The 22,396-nt window shown below is 53.1% G+C and overlaps 2 protein-coding genes across 16 annotated transcripts in view; one reads left to right on the top strand and one right to left on the bottom strand.

Moving 5' to 3' along the window:
• Positions 1-8,627, top strand: part of SLC45A4 (solute carrier family 45 member 4) — a 129,883-nt gene extending 121,256 nt beyond the window's left edge. The window contains exon 11 of one of the 2 annotated variants that reach the window (XR_010577518.2): positions 8,288-8,627. The gene's annotated coding sequence lies outside the window, so the exon portion shown is untranslated. Of the gene's footprint in view, positions 1-121; positions 1,006-8,287 lie in introns of those variants that run through there. The other variant, XR_010577516.2, reaches the window with a different exon arrangement.
• Positions 1-22,396, bottom strand: part of DENND3 (DENN domain containing 3) — a 69,538-nt gene that overhangs the window by 12,067 nt on the left and 35,075 nt on the right. For all 14 annotated transcript variants that reach the window (XM_065519670.2, XM_073999559.1, XM_073999560.1 and 11 more), the window contains 8 exons: positions 21,570-21,666; positions 19,672-19,775; positions 18,579-18,778; positions 17,007-17,528; positions 9,048-9,307; positions 7,768-7,938; positions 6,335-6,464; positions 3,736-3,843 (listed from right to left, as the gene is read on the bottom strand). In XM_065519670.2, coding sequence (XP_065375742.1) covers positions 3,736-3,843; positions 6,335-6,464; positions 7,768-7,938; positions 9,048-9,307; positions 17,007-17,528; positions 18,579-18,778; positions 19,672-19,775; positions 21,570-21,666 — 1,592 coding nt within the window. The remainder of the gene's footprint in view (positions 1-3,735; positions 3,844-6,334; positions 6,465-7,767; positions 7,939-9,047; positions 9,308-17,006; positions 17,529-18,578; positions 18,779-19,671; positions 19,776-21,569; positions 21,667-22,396) is intronic.

The raw sequence follows: 22,396 nt of genomic DNA, 5'->3' as shown, positions 1-22,396 counted from the left end.
TGGTGAATCTGACTACATTAAACACAATGATTTTAGCAGCAGCCATTTTAAAGACCCTTCCCAGTCTGCAGCTTGCATCTGCAACCTCTCAGAAGTGTCTTCTGTCCATTTCCTGTGGCAGGGTCTGGTAAAGGGGCCGTAGGCACCGTGTCCGACCATGAAGATGGCAAGAAGCCTCCGAGACAGCCCAAGAAGCAGGCCCAGGAGAGGGACAGGGATGATGAGGCTTCCAGCAGAAAGCAAAACGGACCAGAACCTCAAGGGGCCGAAAGCACAGGCCGCAGGGAGGCCCAGCCACAGCTGGAACTAAGACCCCTGGCGGAAAGCACGTGCTCCCTGTGCCTGGGCGGTGGCGGCCTGGACTCCACTCCTGTTTCAACACCTGCATCCCTGCCAGGACAGCTTTTGCCATCTTCACCTAGAGTGAGCGTTGCCCTGGAGCCTGTTGCACGTTCAAGAATAAACTTTAAAAATCTGACAGTGGCACGTCACGTGACACCTCTAGTGGCTTCTCACCGTCATTCCCACCTGAGCTGTGAATGTAAGGTAAAGCCGCCCAGAAGCCTGCCAGAGGGCGCTCTTTGGTCTTCTCCCCTCAATTCTGTATCACCATGAATTAAACCAGCTCATTTGAAAGGAGGAAAAAAAAGGGTCTTCTTTTTAAAATCATTGCTTTAGGCCAGCTGTGGTGGCTCACACCTGTAACCCAGCACTTTGGAGGCCAAATCCGGCAGATTGCTCGAGCTCAGGAGTTCAAGACCAGCCTGAGCAACATGGCAAAACTCCATCTCTACAAAAAAATATATATACAGAAATTGGCTGGGCGAAGTGGTGTGCAGCTGTAGTCCAGCTAATCAGGAGGCTGACGGGGGAGGATCGCTGGAGCGCAGGAGGCAGAGGTTGCAGTGAGGCGTGATCGCGCCGCTGCACCTGGGTGACAGCCAGACCCTGTCTCAGAAAACATAAAAATAATAAAATCATTGCTTTTAATATAGTCAAATTCAACACTGTTTTCCTTTATGGTTTTTATATACAATTTACGAATTTTTTCTTTACCATAAACTCATGAAAATATTCTTCTACCCGGTCGCCTAGAAGTTTGCTTGCTTTCATTGTTCACATTTGCCTGCTTTTACCACTGCATTTAGATTTCAGCCTCCTTGGGCCTGACCCCGGTGCGGTCTGAAGGGGCGAGGTTTCACCTTTCCCCCGAGGATATTCAAGCGACCCCCGGCCCTGGGGAGCTGCCTCCGTCCTGAGTCCAGAAGGGCAGGCCTCCCGGTCTCTCTGGGGTGCGATTCCAGTGGGCTGTTGCTCCGATGGGTGAGACACTGCCCTGAGGGGCACGCTCCCCCTGGGCAGAGCCTGGGCTGACCTGCGGCCTTACGGCCTGCGGGTTGGTTCTCCTCACTGCTTGGAACCTGTCGGAGACCCAGCCCCAAGCTAACGGGAGTAACCGGACTCCCGCTTCTTGATGGGGCCTGACCACCTCTTGTCCCTGTAATCCCAAAAGGCTTGCAAAAGCCCTGCTCGGCTACCAGCTTCTCGGCCACCCCTTCCAGAATTGGCAGCCACAGGAAAAGGCGGCTTCCCCATTCTCCACGGCTGCTTTACACGCTCTCTGCAGGCCTTTGAGATGCTCCTGGAGGGGAAGCCGCCTGAACTCCTCGCTCATCACAACGGGAAGCCCAGAGTGAGTTTCATTTCAGGGAAACCAACCGGGACCTAAAAATACCATGCATTCAAATGCCATGGCCAAAGTGTCTTGATCTGTGGAGTTATCTCTGGCGAAGTCGGCACAGAGCCCGGCTTAGACACATCGGGTAGGCCTCACGCGGGGCGGCCCTGATGACGCTGCCTGCTTGCTCAGACAGGGTCTATGGCGTTCTTGGGTTTCTTGGCATCCCGTGAAGAGAGAAAAACTCTCTTATGGGGAAATCGCTTCACACACAGCTTCTCTGCCCACCTGAAGCATGAGCTCTGTGTGTGAACAGCCAGGTGCTCTGTGAAGCCGCAGACACGGCCTGTGAGAAGCGGTGACCCCTACGGCTGACACCTGCAGACGCAGATGCAACAAAGTGACGATTTTAAAAATCCCTTCTGGGCTGAGTGCAGTGGCTCACATCCGTAATCCCAGCGCCTTGGGATGTCAAGGCGGGGAGATAGCGCTTGAGCCCAGGAGTTCGAGATCAACCTAGGCAACATGGCGAAACCCCGTCCTTTTTTAAAAAACCCGTAATTTTTTAAAATCACCTGGTTTTGGTGGCACATGCCTGGGTTTGGTGGCACGAGCCTGGGGTCCCAGCTACCTAGGAGGCTGAGGCAAGAGGATCACTTGAACCCAGGAGGTCGAGGCTGCAATGAGCCGTGATTGCACAACTACACTCCAGCCTGGGCAACAGAGCAAGACCCTGACTCAAAAAAATAAAAAACATAGCCGGGCACGGTGGCTCAAGCCTGTAATCCCAGCACTTTGGGAGGCCGAGATGGGCGAATCACGAGGTCAGGAGATCAAGACCATCCTGGCTAACATGGTGAAACCCCGTCTCTATTAAAAAATATAAACAAACAAACAAACAAAACTAGCTGGGCGTGATGGCAGGCACCTGTAGTCCCAGCTACTCGGGGGAGGCTGAGGCAGGAGAATGGCGTAAACCCAGGAGGCGGAGCTTGCAGTGAGCTGAGATCTGGCCCCTGCACTCCAGCCTGGGCGACAGAGCGAGACTCCGACTCAAACAAAACAAAACAAAACAAAAAATAAAAAATAAAAATCTTTTCTGCCTAGAACTGTATTCCTTTGTTATCCCACACCATGAACCCTCAACATAAGCTTCCCTGCTGCATTCTCCATAAGCCAGAATTAAATAAAACTGTTTTCCACAGTTTAAACGTGCAACATGACAGCCATCTTTGTTTATACCAAGACCCTTGGCTGCGCCCATTTCCTTCTCCTGCCACCACCCTGATGCGGCATGCAGGGTCCCAGGAAAGTCAAGCACAGTAGGCAGGTGCAGGTGCACCCAATGGAGAAGAGGGACTGGCAGGCACTTAGGGCTGCACAGGCTCCTTGTCATTCCAGTTGCTATGACAACAAACATCTGAGGCGTCATCACCTTATCACAGTGACAAAAAGATCCGATTAAGAGCTTCTGGGGAAACAGTGTGAGCGAGAATCACCTTATCACAGTGACAAAAGGATCCGATTAAGAGCTTCTGGGGAAACAGTGTGAGCGAGAGTGCTTTAGAAAGTGCCAGTGTGTTAGCCGGGCATGGTGGCAGGTGCCTGGAGTCCCAGCTACTCGGGAGGCTGAGGCCGGAGAATCACTTGAATCCAGGAGTTGGAGGTTGCAGTGAGCCGAGATTGCACCACTGCACTCCAGCCTGGGTGACACAGCAAGACTCCGTCTCAAAAACAGAAAGAGCTAGGGTGACCGTCGACTGCTCTAGAAGGTGAGGGATGGCAGCCCTGGGGCGGGAGCTCAAGTGCTGGTGCCATTTCCATCAACCGTGGGCTCTCAGGCTCCGGTCACCGTGAGGACAAGTCCACAGAGCAGTTGGACCAGCTGCACACATGTCACTCAGCACTTCACCTCAGAACACCTCAGAACAGGCACCTTGTCCCCACTTACTCCGTGACACTGGCTCCCTTTTCACTTCGGGGCTGACCCTGAACCCAACCTGAGCGTGTCAGGTTGTCTGAAAACTGGCAGCGAGGAGTGGGCAGAGGGGCCTTACCCGGAGTGTAGAGCAGCGCGTCCACCGCTTGTGGGAACATCTCCCCTGCCGAGGGGTTGATTTTATGCTTCAGTGTTTCCACGGTTGTCTTCGGAAGTCCCATGGGCACTGAAACACAAGACACTTGGAGTGTTACTGTCACGGCCTCGAGGAGATGGATGCGACGCAACAGCCTCACGCACTCTGATTTCTGCAGAGTATCAGCTTGAAGGTAAAACTTCCTAATTTGTGAAAACGAAACTCTCTTGGACCCGGGGCGCTGAAAGAAAGTCACGCACTCTCGGCCTCCTTTCCTGGTTGTCACCTGGCGTGCGAGTGAGTGGCCAGGCGCATCCCCCACCTGTGTCCACACCACGCCTCCGCCCCTATGCCTCGAGCTGCCTTTGTTTAATCGCAGCCGCCTTCTCTGCTCCTGAGCCATCCCATCTGCTTGCTACACCCAAACATAACACAATGCCCAGCAAAGCGGAAACATAACATTCTCCTCAGTAACGAAGGCTTCCCAAGATGAAACCCAGAGACCTAACCCATGAGCGCAGTTTCCCAACCTAGAACCAGGGGCACGTGGGGCTGGATAATCCTGGCTGTGGGCGAATGCCCGGCATCCTGTGTGCCGTGGGATGTTGAGCATCATAAGATGCCAGTAGCATCTCACACACAACCACAGATATCTCCAGGCGCTGCCAAATGCCTGTCCGCAGGGAGGGGTGCAACGTCGCCCCTGTTCAAAACCACTGCTCCTCAGGATATCCTAACGCTCCTCTTGCTATCCAATCCAACCCATGTTTCCAGGCAAAACCTAAAGCGGCCTCCCGCCTGGAGGCCCCTGGGGCCAGCCTGCTCTGCGGCCTCTCCTGCCATCCCCTGCGGGCGCCTCGGCCTCCTGCATCAAGGACTTCCTCAGTCCCCGCCGTCCAGGGCCTGCCCCTTAAGTGCTTCTCTTCCATCATTTTGTTACTCTCACGACCACCTGAGAGACTGGTCCCGTTATCCCCATTTTGAGAAAAGAAAGATGAAGAACCCGACACACATCAACATCCGTGATCGACTGAGGATCGCACTGTCAGCAGGGGGTTGAGCAGGACTCCGCACGAGGCTGACGGGCTCCACCGGGCTGCAGTGAAAGCCAGCTGGCCGCGGCCAACGCCTCTTCAGCTCCTGCCTCGGATTATGACACCTTCGGTTATTATTTAATTCCGTACAGTCGGAGACCTTCCATCATGACTTGCCCATAAGCTACTAAATTAAGCTCAGGCTCATGTGTCATGAGCTTTACCCATGGGAAAATGTTTTCGGATTTGTGAGGAGGGCGCGGGAGCCAGCGCACCGCACCGAGTGACACCAGCGTGGCGGCCCCCCTCTGCCGTCATGCGCTGCTAGCAGAGGCGTTAGAAGGCTTTCCTGTAAACGCCCGACAGAGATTAGTCATGAGTTTGGAATGAGATCAACCGTTGAAGTAGGGCGGTTGTTTGATTTTGTTCCCAAGAGAAAAAAAAGAGCAATCAATGTCTGGTTCCAGGACTGCTGGACAAAAGCTCCTTCAGGCCACTCGGCCGGCCTTGCAGGAACACAAGCACCTGGGCCTGGCTGCTGCTGCAGCTCAAGGTCCCCCGGGTCACGTGGGAGAGGGATTCTGTGCCCAGAAAGTGGCAGAGGTCCTGCAGTTGGTGACAGACGCCACAAAGAGAGCAAACTGTACCCAAGCGAATAAACACGTAAGTGAGGTTTGTTCCTAATTCTGGGACAATGTTTTTAAAAGCCAGAGTCCCCTAGATCTATGCCCAAGGGAAATGAAAACAGGTGTGCACACCAGAGCTTGCACATGAATGACCACAGCAGCCACAACGCAGAGACCACGCCAGCGCTCACTCACTGATGAAGGGACAGACCAAACGTCCTTCACCCGAACAATGTCTATCACTCAGTCACAAAAAGACCAGAAAACCCTCGGCTTGAAGACCTTCACAAGAAGGAAATGGGAGTCCAGCAGCAGCCCCTGTGGCTTCCAGAATGCAAGAGCCAGATCCACATCTACAGGATGGCCAGAGGGTTCCTGTCTGGGACAGCTGACCCCATCAAGAAAACAGCAGATCCTGACGTGCAGGGCCTCTCCTCACCCACGCAGCGGCGAAGCCCATCAGTCAACAGGCCGGCTGTGCAGAGGTGCCCAGCTTCTCAGCAGGTGCGTTCCTAACTGCAAGCCCCAGACACGCGCTCCCCGCCAGTCAGAGATTCCAGGAGCCGCTCCACAGCCTCCCACAGGTTTCCACTGTGCTTCCGCCAGCCAGAGGAAAGGCTGCTGTTTGCAACTAAGAATCACCACAAATGCTTGCAGCGTACTCTGGAATGCTATCCAGACACACAAACGACGAGGTGCCTCAATCGGATGGATGAGCAAGGGGCTCCAAGGTGCACTGTGCAGTGAAGGAAGGAAAGATGCCGGACAAGGTGTGCGACTCGAAAGTAAATTACAAATATAAAAGAAAAAACCGGGAGATCTGGGCTCGGTTCTACTTGATAGAACAGACATCGACCAGATAAAATCACTTAAGGTGTGTAATCGGGACAATGATCCACGCTAAGAACGAGCATATCTTACCTTCTTTCCTCATCTTATCGAAGTAGGATAACTTGGAGGCAGCGTAGATGGCGCCTGGTGACTGCAGCGTGCCCACGACGGCGTCCATCAGCAAGACGTGGGTCAGCGCCTGCTGGACGTACTGAGGGTCCTAGAACAGAAACACGTGCCTTTCAAAACAGCAAGAATCGCTAAGGTCAGTTCACTGGAGACCTTGTCTCCTCACACAGAACAATCCTTCCAAAACGCATGTTTTCAAAGTGACATGAAGAGTTTAAATCACCGATGAATTTGGATCTTATGTCATATATTTTTTCTCTTAGTTAAGACAAATATGGATTGTTCATACCAGGGCTCGGCCAGTGTTTTCTAGAAGGGGCTAGGCAGGAGGCATTTCAAGCTTTGTGGCCAGTCTCAGCTGAGATCACCCGCTGCCTGCCACTGCGGCACGGGAGCACCCGGGGACATTTCATAAACAAGCAGGCAGGACTGTGTTCCAGTAAAACTTTACTTACAAAGACATTCCATAGCCCTACGGGCTTTGGTTTGACTATGCTGGTGTATGCTCTATAAACCAGTGGGTACAGCATCAGATGGCTAGTCCAAAAGCCACAGGGCACTGGAATCTTAGACAGGACCCAGTCACCCTCCACCCTGTGACCGGGAACTTCCTGTATTAACAGCAGCCCTCCTGCTGTGGCCCCATTGTTTCTCCTAGCACTGCCACTGCAGTGGGTGCCATCGTCCCCGGCATTTCTCTGAGGATTGGTGGGGCTATGCACCTCCTCATAACCTGGTGAGCGGTTCCCTTTCTATGAGTTCCACGTTCATGGTCTTTGCCCATTTGCTAAGGTGTCTTCCTGTCTTGTCCCGCCCTTGAGCAGCGTGGATACCTCCCCTACACACCACCTGCCCATGGCTCCCTTCATTATGGTGCAACTGTCATTTGATATCATCAAAGCTATCAATTTGGCCCAAAGTAAATCAAGGTACAACAATCCCTAGAAAATCATCTTAACCCTGTGGAAGGAAAGCAGCACTGTCCCTGCCAGATTCCAAATCCCGTGACCGTGAGGAGTCGCTCAGAGCAGGGGAGCCCAAAACCCCCAACTCCAGCCTGCGGGTGTGGAAGCACCAGCACCGTCCAGCCCCTAGCCCCACTCTCTGGGACGTCGCCACCCCGGAGTGGGCAGTGGAGCACCCACACCTGCCCAGACCGCCCTGCGTCTTCTCATCATGCCCTTCCCTAGCGCCAGGAGGCCTCTCGCTGGGCCACACAGACCACGACATCTTCAATGCTTCTGTCAAGATGGTGCCCGACAAACTCACTCTGCTTAGGAGACCCAGACCTGACCCCGAGCACTCACGGCTGAGGACCACCACAGGACCCACAGGTGGTGAGAGGCCCCCCGAGGCAGCCACAGCAAAGGGCAGAGGGGACCCGCGTCTCCCACCTTGTGGTCATCGGCCAGCTTCTTCCCAGCCCACATCTCCTTCACCATCAGGTGCCAAAGGTCACACTCAGTTTTCAGGTTGGCTTCGAAGACTTCTTTCTTGGACGCCACTTTGATTTTTAGAGCGGGTATTCTCCTAAGTAGAAATGCAGTAGAGGTGCTCCTCACCTCCTGCAGAGGCAGAAAAGAAAGAGTTAGGAAGGTCACACTCAGAGAACACGTGGATTAGCCAGAGACGGTGGCAGAGCGGGCTCTGGAACCAAGAGGCAGATGGGCTGCAGGCACGCACCCTGCTGGCACGCGGAAGGCAGGGCCCGGGCCGAGGGGCGGTATTCCCGTGGACGGCAGGCGGGATTCGCCGGGGTGCAGCACCTACACGCACCCACACAGCTGGGCTCGCCCAGTGTCTGAAGGCGGTGCATTCTTTCACAACCTGAAATACGTCTCTCTCCTGCTTTTTTTTTTTTTTTACTTCCATCTCCCTTTCTTGGTACTTATTTACCTTTCTTTGGAATTCTAGAAGGAAGTCTGGCAAAGCAGGTGTGGAGAAAAGAATACACTGAAGGCCAACAGCAAGAGGTGGATCTACTGGCCGAGCATTTACTATGGGCTGCGACTGTGGCTTGACTGCCCTTCCGGCTTCTATGACCACTCAGCAGGTGATCACATAAAACACTCAGGTATCTGACGTGCCTCTTATAGTCCCCTTAAATCTGGGAAAACAACTACAGGCGTAAGATGAATCAGGATGAAATTCAGATTTCCTCGACAGGGAAAATGACTACCTTTAACGTATGATGCTAAAACTGTTCGAAGATTTTTTAATTGTTATAAAATAAACTTGTTATGTTTTACATGAACCAGGTCTGACTGTGACTAGAAAATGTGAGCTACTGTGGCTCACTGTGGCCGGCACACAGCAGTTTCTCAGTAGACATCTCACGGATGAATGAACGCATCCTACTGTCCCTAATGAGAATGTCAGCCCACACTGCTTCTTGCTTCCTGCCTCCCAGATGCAAGTCAGTTGTGTTAGAAAAGCAGTTACCATTCTAAGCCTGCTCCGTACGTAAACGATTCAATCCCCACCACCCACTGAGAAGGTATCAGCCTTATTCCTGCTTTACGGATGAGCAAACTGAGGGACAGGAAGCCAAGGGGTCTGCAGAAGGCCTGCGGCTGGTACTTGGCATGGCTGGCAGAGAGCTCAGGGCCCGCTCCAGCCATCTGCCTCCTAAACACAGGTGGGGTCCGGCGCCGCCTGCCCGTGCTGCCCTTACCTCTATATTTCTGAAGGTGGAAATCTCCACGTAGCCTGGCCTTCCTTCGGTTAGGAGGAACAGACGCTTCTGGGTCATGGCGATCTTGCCAACGCCTAGGTTCGTCCTGACGGAGCTGGACAACTTATACACACACTCGTTTTTATCCAGGTGTTCCATCACCAGCCACGGCAGACTGACCTCCTGGGCTTCTGCTTCTGTCTCCTTCCAGCAGTTGTAGAAATCTTTGAATGTTTCTGGGTCGATTTGTTTCTGCTGTCCTTAGTTTTATAAGAAGAAAAGAGAGGTATCTTACAGGCACGTACATCGGGAGCCGCAAGGGCCTCTGCACGACCTGAAGAAACCACGAACTACCAGAACCCGGCAGCAGGTGGCGCCAGCACTGGGCACTGGATGGAAACTGCCTAGAAGGTTTTCCGGGGCCTTCCCGGGCAGCCCAGGTGTGTCCAGCTGTCAAGGGAGGGGCACACGATCTAGGCTGAGCCCGCAGCCCTTTCCAGCCCCCCACTCTGGGATGGCCATGGGACCTGCTTCAGGTAGTCACAGCAACTCCTACCTTTGGGTAGGAAAGTCCTTCGGAACAAGGACACTCTTCTAATGGTGACAAAGACCTTCCTCATCACTAGAACTGGTGGCCACTGTCTCGGGGTCACGAGGGGAGCTAGTGCTAGGATGAAGCTAATGCTGGGAAGGTTGGATCCTTAGCGACACTGCCCTGCCACTGAGTCCGCCTCACCTGAAACTGGCCTGACCTCCACACTCTTTTGTTACAAGCAAATCATTCACTTTTGTTGTTTGCAACTGAAATCATCTCCGCTGATGAGAAGCGGTCACCTTCCCGCGAGGCCAGCACGCACGGGCTCTGGAGTCAGAGGGGCCTGAGCCTGAGGCCGGCTTCATGGCTGTTCACAGAGACTCCTGGCAAGTCGTGGAACGAACCTGCTTATCTGTCAGCTGGAGATGGGACGACCCCTTGGAAATCCCAAGTCCCTGCCGGCAGGTCCTGCCAACTCAAGCCCCTAGCCTGCCTGCTCGGCTCTGCCTCCACCCTGTGTCCCAAGCCTGTCTGTCCCTGTCTCCATCCCCTGACGTGCGGCAAGTCCCCCTCAATTCTGCACAGGAAACCCCTTCTCAGTGGCTCCTGCCTTCAGAGCCAGCCCCACTCACAGCCTGCTTCATTCGGCACTCAGAGCCACTTTTCTAAGATGCAAGGAGGAGCTCCCGCTCCCGTTTTCAACACTCAGGGCTGCTTCTGTACACCACCGCCACACTCCTCCACCTACCCACCCACAGCCCAGCCGTACCACGCATGCTCCCAAACGGGGCGTGTTGTTACACACACACACACACTCTCATCCTGCCTGCTCACACCAGGAAACTCCTACCCATCCCTCAACACCCGGGTAGACGTGCCCATGCACAGCCTTCCCTGATAAGAAAGAGACATCCTGGCCAGGCCACTGCTGAGCTGCACACACGCTTCCCTCACGGCACTGCTGTGTCCAGCAATACTTGCTATACGCCAAGAACCACAGTTCACTCGATATGGGGTCCTACTTACAGCCACCTTGTGAATGAGGTGGCTCATTCACAAGGGGAAACTGAGACATGGAGAGGAAAGCCCTTTGCCAGCACACCTGGGCTGTGAGGCCTGGCAGACGGTCTGCCCAGAGCCGGGGTATGCCTTCCTGCTGGTCGCTACTTGAAAGGGGAGTACCTGTGACCCCAGATCCTCAGATCCTCAGATCCCGAGTCTGAAACCAGAAGACGTGGCTAGTGGTCCAGCTCTGCCACGCCCCTGCTCCGATTCCATACCGAAGCGTCAACAGCGACGCCTGTCTAGGGAATCTGCTCTCATGGCCACAGCTGAGTCCGGGACAACTGAGTTGTCACGGCAGCAACTTAAAGAGGAGCGCCACGGGAAGAGAGTCAGCGCTGTCACAGGCTCAAGAGGAATTTTTTTTTTTTTTTTTTTTGAGACGGAGTCTCGCTGTGTCGCCCAGGCTGGAGTGCAGTGGCGCGGTCTCGGCTCACTGCAAGCTCCGCCTCCCAGGTTCACGCCATTCTCCTGTCTCAGCCTCCCGAGTAGCTGGGACTACAGGCGCCGCCACCTCGCCCGGCTAGTTTTTTGTATTTTTTAGTAGAGACGGGGTTTCACCGTGTTAGCCAGGATGGTCTCGATCTCCTGACCTCGTGATCCTCCCGTCTCGGCCTCCCAAAGTGCTGAGATTACAGGCTTGAGCCACCGCTCAGGAGGACTCTTAGTCTCACTTCGGAGTCACAGGCACTGGGGGCCCTGCAGGGTGAGCTGAGCAGGAAGGCAGGCTTCAGCACACGGTGGCGCAGGCGCCAGGCGGTTATGCGAAAATCTCCACCAGGTGGCGGGATTCCCAATGAACTCTTCTTTTTGCCTGTCTGTATTTTCTAGTCACCAGATCCAAACAGAAGAGAAATATGCAGCAGTAAGGGTCTCTCTAGGTGCAGGGTGATTGTTCCAAAGAAGTCACAGAAGAAGACAAAGGAGGGTGCTGTGGCCCAGTGGGCAAGGCCTGTCAGGCCAGGTCTCTGCAGCCCCTGTGCTGGGCAGTAAGGTCATCTGTGAGGTCGCAAAGAGCATGTAGGTCCTCCCCTGACTCCACACCTAAGACTGTTTGCCAGAGTCCCTCTTCTGTTTCAGAAATACCATTCAACGCAGCCACCTCCGCCTCGGCCTGGGGCGCCTCAGCCTACACTTCCCAAGGGTTCTGAGTTGCTGGATTTATTCTAGTTTTTATTTTATTTTATGTATTTCATTTTCTTTTTAAAAAATTTAGAGACAGGGTCTTGCTCTGTCACCCAGGCGGGAGTGCAGTGGTGTGATCATAGCTCACTGCAGCCTCAAATTCCTGGGCTCAAGCCATCCTCTAGCCTTGGCCTCTCAAAATGTTAGGATCACAGGCATAAGCCAAGGCACAGACTCTGGGTTTAAGGCAGAAGCACTTGTTATGTGAATCACATCACATAAAACAATCTTTTGGTCAGGTGGCCAGGCGAGGAGAGGCCCAAAAAACAGGAAAAGGAGAGTGAGTGAGAATGAATGGGCAAAGCCATCACCTAATGAAGGAGCCAGACACCCTGAGTGTGGAGCCCCAGCCACAGGTCCTGCCCCTTGCACCACTCAGGGCAAATCTTCCAGCTACCTGGTCCACAGCAGTTACTGGGGCTGGGCAGGGTGAAGTGAGTGTCACCAGAGCCTGATGCAGCTTCTTCTCACAGACAACGGTGCTGACCTCAGGGTGAGGGCACTCAGGGCTCTAGAAAACCCCAACCATGGGAGGAGCAGCAAGACCAAAGTCCCATCAGGCAAGAAGCAACACTCACCGCAGCTGCCGCCAGTGCTCAGCCAGCTGTGGACACCACGCCACCAGCACCGCAGCAGAACAAGACAGTGCATGCCCAAGGTCACTGTGCACACCCACCACCACGCATACCCACAGGCACTGTGCACACCAACCGCCACTGTGCACATCCACTGTGCACACCTACCCCAGTGCACACCCACAGACACTGTGCACGCCCACCACTGTGCACACCCACCCTCACTGCACACACCCACAGTGCAGCACGCCAACGACTATGCTCACCCATAGACACTGTGCACACCCACCGTGCATGCCCACCACCGTGCACACCCACCACCATGGCACACACACATACTATGTAGCACGCCCACCACTATGCTCACCCACAGGCACCATGCACACCCACAGACACCGTTATGCTCACCCACAGGCACCATGCACACCCACAGACACCGTTATGCACACCCACAGGCACCGTGCACACCCACAGGCACCGTTATGCACACCCACAGGCACCGTGCACACCCACAGGCACCGTTATGCACACCCACAGACACCGTTATGCACACCCACAGACACCGTTATGCACACCCACAGACACCGTTATGCACACCCAGACACTGTGCATACCTACCAAAGTGCAGCCACTGTGCACACCACTGTGCACACCTACCACAGTGCACACCCCCAGACACTGCACACACACCCCACCAGCACCATGCATACCCATGGCCACTGTGCACACCCATTATGCACACCGACCACTGTGCACACCCAGACTGTGCATGCCCACTACCGTGCACACCCACGGCCACCGTGCACACCCACTGTGCAGTACAGCCACCACTATGCACACCCACAGACACCATGTACACCCGCAGCCACTGTGCACACCCACTACTGTGCACACCCATGGCTACTATGCAGACCCACAGCCACTGTGCACACCTCTGGACACCAGGCACACTGAGGAGCCTGTGCGATCCACAGCAGCTGCCAGGCACGCGCTTGTTGCACAGGCCCACGTGGGCACAGTGCCCAGTCCTCATTTGACTCCAGTTCCACACAAACACCAGCTGTTAACCTCGCTCTCGTCACCCACACGCCTCCAATACAACTGTTCCTGCTCAGCTCGGTGGCGTGCAGGCGACGTCACCAATGGAGCTGTCCATGGATGTCTTGCTTCCACACGGCCACGCTGGAGGCGGCAGACACGTCAGCGTCCCTGGGGAGGGCCACCTCACGGGCAGCTGCAACAGGGAGCATATTGGCCTTGCGCTGTTAATAGCATATTTTGCCATTAAAGTATGTAACGATGAAATTGCAATAATTTTTTTGAATAAAATCTCTGATGTATTCTTGTATCACATAAATTCATCCAAAGATGGTGACACTGAGCTCTGACCACTTTTTTTTAACAAATGCCCATTTGGCCAAAACATATATTAGGTGCTGCTTTACACTGGTAACTTCAGGCTCACATATCCCAGAATCAAGACCATTTCCTAACCTAATCGGCAACGTAAGCAAGGCCAAAGTGACAACAGGGCCACTGATGGCATTATCCCAACCAGCCAGGTCTGCTGGACAGGGCCCACACACCCCACTGCAAACCCCCTTCCCGGGCTCCCTTGCAACTGGGCGGCCACATGACACGATTCTGCCCAATGAGAGGAAACAGAAGTCACTGTGTGGCAGGGGCGGAGGTGCCTTAAAAGGTGGACGGACCCTGCTCTTGTGGTGCTAATGCCCACGGCCGGCTCGTGACCAGGAGTCAGCAGGCTGCTCCAGGCCACAGAGGAGTGACAGAAGGAGCTGGCCCGAGATGACTCCTGTCACATGAGAGACAGGCACCCCCAGTGGGATTCAGCCCCTGCCCTGCCCCACAGGTGGCTGCTGGGTGGTGCTCACCATCCACAGGAGCTCGACGGAAGTGGGTCCCACCCTGCCCTGCTTGGCTGGTGCCTCGTCGCAGTGTCCCCAAAGCACAGCACGGGAAGTGACCACAGAGCATCTGAGCTCACCCTCATTGGACTCAACAACTGGGACCAGTGAGCGCACGATCTGATGGCTTCACCACACAGGGAGAGGTACAGCGCGTGCACACACACACGCAGGCTCTCACACACATATACATACACACATTTTCACACCCACACACATTCATATACACACATACACACAATTTTCACACCCACACACATATACACACATACACACACACATTTTCACACCCACACACATTCATATACACACATACACACACACATTTTCACACCCACACACATATACACACATACACACACATTTTCACACCCACACACATTCATATACACACATACACACAATTTTCACACCCACACACATACACACACATACACACACACATTTTCACACCCACACACATTCATATACACACATACACATTTTCACACACACATTCATATACACACATACACACACATTTTCACACCCACACACATTCATATACACACATACACACACATTTTCACACCCACACACATTCATATACACACATACACACACATTTTCACACCCACACACATTCATATACACACATACACACACATTTTCACACCCACACACATTCATATACACATACACACACACATTTTCACACCCACACAAATTCATATACACACATACACACATTTTCACACACACACATTCATATACACACATACACATTTTCACACACACATTCATATACACACATACACATTTTCACACACACACACATTCATATACACACATACACACTCGGCCATGACATCCCTCAGAGGCCACAGACAAGATAAGCAAGGAAACCGCATTCCGCAGCACCTGTTCACAGCCGGAAGAGCGACTTGCCAGGCCTCTGTCACCAGGACAGCTTCTCCCGAGGGCCTGAAGATCCCTACACATCCGTAAGGAAAGGAAAAGCAGCCCAAGATAAAAATGGGCAAAGATCATGGCAACGCAGCTCGCAGAAAAGAAACCAGAACTGCTCCCGAGCACGTGTGCTGTTTGCAACGTCAGTGTGGCATCCTTGCACACTCACAACGGGTGAGAGTCGAGACCGAGGAACGTGTGCTGCCTGGCAGGATGGAAGCGCAGCCCTCGCCAAGCCCGAACGACGGTTCTCACATCTCAAAGCAGGCCCTGGGTACACATCTGAGAGGGACTGACCCACACATACTCCAGGAAACAGGTGCGACACCACTGATGGTGAAACAGGTGGACAAAAGGTGCCCACACACTACAGCACAGGCAGTGGTTGAAGTGAATGAACCCAGCGGATGTGGAGCGACACAGATACGTCTCAAAAACACCATGAGTGAACAGCACGTGCAAACTCAGACATACGGTGGGACAATTCCCATTCTCCCGCTTTTGTGTTTAAACTCACAAAACCTAGGCCCTGTGTCAGGTGCATCCGTTTGTAGTAAATGCATAAAAACATGGCCAGATAAAAGAGCTCCAGCTTGGGACAATGGCTCCCTCTGGGGAGGGAGGGACAGAGGCGCACGGGGCCCGCGCTGGGTCTAAGCACAAGCCCACTGCACTCCATGGGAAACGCAGCAGGTGTCAGTCTGGGCGCAGGACCGTGACATTTGTCACAGGACCCTGGCATTTGTCCCATGTCCCTGCTTTTGCATGTGTCTGCAGCATTTCAGCCGAGGCCATGGTTCTGTATAGATGCTGAGCAATTCTCCCAGGCAAGGAGCGTCTTCATCTCCCATCAGCAATTCTACGTCCCTTCCACCCACACAGAGCGCAACTCAGAGCCCAGCCTGGCGACGTGTTTAAGATCTCAGCGACAGGCACATTGCCTATGGGCCCCGCCAACCACACCCGTTCCCAGGTAAGTGCCCAGAGCAACAGTAAAGACCACGGTGCTGCAGCGGTCTTGCCTGTCACCTGCTGGCGGCTTACCTCACCACTGCTGTTACCTGACCATTGTCGTTAAGTATTTAAAATATATGGGACCAGCCATGGTGGCTGACGCCTGTAATCCCAGCACTTTGGGGGGCCAAGGCAGGTGGATCATCTTGAGGTCAGGAGTTCGAGACCAGCCTGGCCAACATGGTGAAACCCTGTCTCTACAAAAATACAAAAATTAGCTGGGTGTGGAGGCACATGCCTATAATCCCAGCTTACTCGGGAGGCTAAGACAGGAGAATCACTTGAACCCAGGAGGTGGAGGCTGCAGTGAGCCAAGATCGTGCCATTGCACTCCAGCCTGAGAGACAGAACAAGACTCTGTCTCAAAAATAAAGTAAAATAAAATATATGGGCCTGGCTCAGTGGCTCATGCTTGTAATCTCAGCACTTAGGGAGGCCGAGGTGGGTGGATCACTTGAGCCCAGGAGTTCGAGACCAGCCTGGGCAACATACTGAAACCCTGTCCCTACAAAAAATACTAAAATTAGCTGGGCTCAGTGTCACATACCTGTAGTCCCAGTTACTCGGAAGGCTGAGGTGGGAGGACTGCTTGAGCCCAGGAGGTAGAGGTTGCAGTGAGCTGTGATTGCACCAGTCCACTCCAGCCTAGGCGACAGAGCCAGACCCTGTCTCTAAATAATAAAATCGGTGATGGTGCCAGGCGTCCTCTTACCTACAGTCAAGGCCTCGAACAGCCGCTGGATGGTGCTGGCGTCCTTCACGATCCCTGACTCCTGGACCCGCTTCATGAAGTCGTCCAGCTGCATGTACTCCTTGGGCAGCTCGAAGTTCTTCACGTGGTCGTCCAGCTTCGAGGCCTCGTGCGGCTTGTCCAGGATCTCGCTGATGAGCCGCATCAGCTCCGGCGCCCGCTCCGCCTGCGCCCGCTCGGGGGCAGACATGGATTCCACCGTCCTCTTCACCAAATCAGCGGGAAAGATCCGTATGTCTGTTTTATACAGATTCTGGAAGTCCAAGAGGGCGCTCAGCAGCTGTCCTTGCATCAGATGAACGAGCCCTCGGAGGTAGAAATAGCGGGCCAGGAGCAGAGAGTTATCAGGGGCCAGAAAGTCCATGGCCTTGCTCAGCAGGGTGACAAAGTCGGCATAGTACGCCTGCACGCACTCGCTCACCAGCGGAAAGTGGATTTCGGGAATCTTGAATGTATATGGGGACTTCGGCGTCACATTCAGAACTAAAACATTAAGGGGAAAAAGGAGACCATTAGCACAGCCCTTACAAATGAACACGTGTCCCTGTGACATCATCTTGTCAAGGACGATGTTTCTCTGGATGCAAAATAAAATGAGAATGGGTGTGTCCCTCCAGAAAGCTCCACGCACCCACCGCCCTGGGAGGCATGAGAGAACCCTCACTTTGCTCCCATGGTACCCCAGGAAAACAGCAGCTAGCGTTCACTGAGCAATCTGACTTGCTACAACCACTAATACTATTGAGGTATCGGGTACTGAGGCTTTATTTGAGGATGAAGCTAATAGTCGAAGCCAAGATGTACTTGCTAGGCAGGATGACCGTAGCCCTCGGGGTCATCAAGCTGTCGCTCATGCGGCTCCTGGGGTCCGAGCACAGTGATCAGGAGGAGCCGCGTGGTGCTTGCTGCCTGGGCCTGAGACAGCAGCTGCAGGTGCCCCGGGGGTCAAGGCCCCGGCCTCCCAACAGTTTCTCCCATCCACTAGGGACAGGATGTACCTCCCTGAGAAGGCGCCAGGCAGGACTCAGCCTCTCCATGCACTCCCGTCTCTGTAGAAATGTCCCAACCACAGTCACAGCCCCTCCCCATCCCTGGCCCTGCTCACTTTAGCCCTGGCCCTGGAATGCCAGCTCCACGAGGGCAGGGGCACTGGGCTCCTTCACAGCTCTGGCTCTAGAAAGTGCCTGATGCCCCCGCCTCCTATCACACGTGTGTATGTGTAAATATGTTATTTATACACATGCAATCCACACACACACAGACACACATAGCCTGCGCTTGTGAAGGATGCCGAACCATGCAGAGCACCCGTTATCTTTAGCAGTGACACTGGGTGGCAGAAAATACAGACAAGAAACAATTTTCTAGAAGGCACACAGTTGGCAAAATGAATATTCTAAACATTTCAAATAACTCGGCTGCTAAAACAAGCCCACTCCTCTCCCCTGAAACAAGTTCCAGTTTTGCTCAACGACTTGCAGTGCAGGAATGGGGGGACCGACACACAGCACCACGATGGGGGGCAGCCCTTACCTGCGCTGCTGCCCGTACAGCCTGCGGTGTCCGTCAGCCGGAGCGAGGAGTTCCTGGGTGCCAGCTCAGGCATGGCGATGTCCTGCAGGTTGGGCATGCTGACCACCATGCGCCTGTGAGTGACCTGCAGGTGCGAGGACTTCCGAGACGCTATTTTCTCAACAGTCGGTCTCCTTGGACTTACAAGCGTTCCATTTATTCTGGGGTAGGAAAAAGCAACACTTTACTTTATAGACACAATAATGATTGCAGAATAAGCCTAAACTAAGCATTTTCCCCAGTGTAACGAAGAGCATGTGATACTCTTACAGACCAGTGGAAAACAGACTGGTAAGAACGTGTTGCCCAAATCTCACCAAGTGCAGCCTCAGGGAGACCCAGACGCAAGCCCAGAAGAAACCATCATAAGCCAACAGGAGCCCTGACTGCAGCGGACGCATGTTGGAGGGTGCTCAGGCAAAGAGCAAGGAAGAGATGGAAAACAACAGGCTTCGAGGATGGGGGTAGGTGGGAAGAGAGAAAGGAGATGGGAGAGAGTGACACCAAGGAAGACACAGGGCCGCAAACCACGGGGAGCACGCTAACATCAGGCATGTTTCAAGCGTTCCCTCAAGAAGTAGAAACAGGCCAGGAGTGGTGGCTCATGCCTGTAATCCCAGCACTTTGGGAGGCTGAGGTGGGTGGATCACCTGAGGTCAGGAGTTTGAGACCAGCCTGGCCAACATGATGAAACCCCATCTCTACAAAAATACAAAAATTAGCCAGGCATGATGGTGGGTGTCTCTAATCCCAGCTACTTAGGAAGCTGAGGCAGGAGAATCACTTGAACCCAGGAAGCAGAGGTCGCAGTGAGCTAAGATTGCGCCACTGCACCCCAGCCTGGGCAACAAGAGTGAGACTCTGTCTCAAAAAAAAAAAAAAGAGGTAGAAGCGTAGAGAGAAGAGCTTCCCAGCTGTTGCCCAGTTCATCATGAGTTTCTAAGCACAAGGCATTTCCTGTTGACTTTCTCGTTTACTCATTTGAATAAAACTGAGGTCCTTGGATACTGTGATCCCTAAAGAGCTGTGGATCCAAAACACGACAGTGAAGCACCTGTCCTCCTCCGACTGGGTGTCGAGGTCCATCTGAGCAAAGGCGTCCATCCTCCTATTGAGCCGGGCTTTAAGGAAAGAATGGAACATGTAGGTGTCTAAGACCTGGAAAAGACAGAAGGCTGGTCACTGGGCTGTGCCAACTCCCCAGGTCCCTGCTCCAAAGCCCCTGAGCCTCCTGGCACAGAACTGGGCACCACCACTCATGCCCAGTGGATACTGACTGAGTGAACCAACTCGAGGGTTTTCTGTTCTTCCTCATTCACAGAGGAGAAGAAATGGCGGCCATACATTCACACAGCGGGGCCCACATACCCACCCCGTGAACAAAAGCGTATTTCATCATAGCTAAAAGAGGTGGACACATGCTTCTGGCCATAAGGCACTAGGCAAGGCTCAGACATATCCTCTTGACATAAACTGTGAGGAAACTCGATAAAAAAGAGAAACGACTGTTTTCAGACACTGGACAAGAGGCAGGCTCGTGGCTGGTACAGCCGCAGCACTGAGGGTGTGGAGGGAGCTCACAGAGGCTGGGGCAGCCGGAAGCCTCGGGCAGGGCTCTGGAGAGGAGGGAATGATACAGGGAGCCTGTATCAGGTCTGTATTAGGAGCCTGTATTAGGAAACCTGCATCAGGGTCTCCCTAAGCCTTTGCTGAATACCCCGCTGCCCAGGCATAGGGCGAAACCGCATCAAACCAAAGAACGACTGGGAAGCTGTCAGCAAAACTCTCCAAGCTCACAAGGGCAGAGAGCCAGTCACGCTCCCAACAGCCAGGGCGGAGGGTCCTGGCTGACCCCCAGCCATTCAGGAGACCCGGAGTGGCGGGGGCACATCACTTAGCAGATGGGCTAGGTTATAAACCAACCCTAGAGAAAGGCTATTCTCGGCCTACCCCAAAGCTGTAAAAAAAAAAAAAAAAAAAAAAAACCCAAAAGGATCAAGGGACTCTTCAGGCAGCTTCTATCGCCTGCCAGGGCAAAGCCCCCGACGTGATTATTTTTTTGTAATAGTCACAAATGGAAAAACCCAAATGCTCAGTAGCAGGTGGACAGAAGAACGAAGCGCACTCTGTCCCAACCACAGGACATTCCTAGCAAAAAAAGGAGCTGCTGCTGAGACACACAGTAGCCCAGCTCGGTCCGAGGCAGGAGGCTGAGGGAGAGAGGCAGACAGAGCGCAGACCGTACGACTGCACAGCCTGAGACTCTGAGACGGGCTGACCGTCTATGGGGACGCACGCAGGTAGAGTTGCCGGGACCTGGGGAGGGATGGGGCTGACTGGGGTCATGGGAATGTTCTTTCTATGTCCAGGTTGAGGAAGTGGTGATACAGATATGTACATTTGTCAAAATCCATCAAACCACACACTTGAAATGGCCATATTTTAAGTAAATTATATATATATATATATTTTTGAGACGGAATCTTGCTCTGTCACCCAGGCTGGAGTGTAGTGGCACCATCTTGGATCACTGCAACCTCCACTCCCCAGGTTCAAGCAATTCTCCTGCCTCAGCCTCCTGAGTAGCTGGGATTACAGGCACCCGCCACCACGCCTGGCTCATTTTTGTATTTTTAGTAGAGACAGGGTTTCACTATGTTGGTCAGTCTGGTCTCAAACTCCTAACCTCAAGTGATCTGCCCGCCTCACCTCCCAAAGTGCTGGGATTACAGGCGTGAGCCACTGTGCCTGGCCATAAGTAAATTATACTCTTAAAAAGCTGATTTTTTAAAAAAAGAGGGAGAGTCACATGACCAAAAGGAACCGTGCTAAAACAAACTTTTTGGAAAAATTGATACACTTGAGAAAATTTATTTTGAAAAGTATTTAAATACAGAAAAGGATAATGGACTGAACACACATAGGACTGAACCCACATCCCACAGCTCTCACCTGCTTATAAAACTGATGGTCCCCTGCAGCCCTGGTTTTGAGAAATTCTTCACTATTAAAGACTCTGTGTTCATAATTTAAATGATTCTTTACATCTCTGACAAAGAGAAAGATAGTCTGAGTGCTAAAACATTCTTAAATACATGAAAAAATAGACCACTTTTAGTAGCAGAAAAATGGTTACAAGAGATACAAAGTTTGAAAAAGCTGTATTCTTCAGAAAGATTCTTGATTACCAAAATGATACGACATGGATGTATTTCGTGGTCAAGCATAAATTTCCCCCAACTAGAATGAAACTCCAGGAGGCAGTGTTCCTGTCCTCACCTTCCTCCAGCCCACCAGTTCCTTATGCAAATTAAGACACAAAAATCAGTTGTAGTTCACACACATGAAACTGAGTTCGGGGTGGGGAGCCCAGAGGGGCAGCTAGACTCTCCAAGTGCTAACCAGCTTGGCCGCCAGCCTCCCCAGACAAGTCACTTCACCTCTGTGTTTGCTTGTTTGTTTAGATGGGGTCTCGCTCTATGGCCCAGGCTGGAGTGCAGTGGCACAATCTTGGCTCACTGCAACCTCTGCCTCCCGGGTTCAAGTGATTCTCCTGCCTCAGCCTCCCAAATAGCTGGGATTACAGGGACACACCACCACACCTGGCTAATTTTCATATTTTTTGTAGACATGGGGTTTCACCACGTTGGCCAGACTGGTCTCAAACTCTTGACCTCAGGTGATACACCCACCTTGGCCTCCCAAAGTGCTGGGATTACAGGCGTGAGCCACCACACCTGGCCCACTTCACGTCTTGGTACCCAGTTTCCTCAGATCAT

The sequence above is a fragment of the Macaca fascicularis genome, chromosome 8, assembly GCF_037993035.2.
Source record: "Macaca fascicularis isolate 582-1 chromosome 8, T2T-MFA8v1.1".
Lineage (NCBI taxonomy): Eukaryota > Metazoa > Chordata > Mammalia > Primates > Cercopithecidae > Macaca > Macaca fascicularis.
Note: the sequence above shows the minus strand (reverse complement) of the source record. Positions and strands in the feature narration are given on the sequence as shown.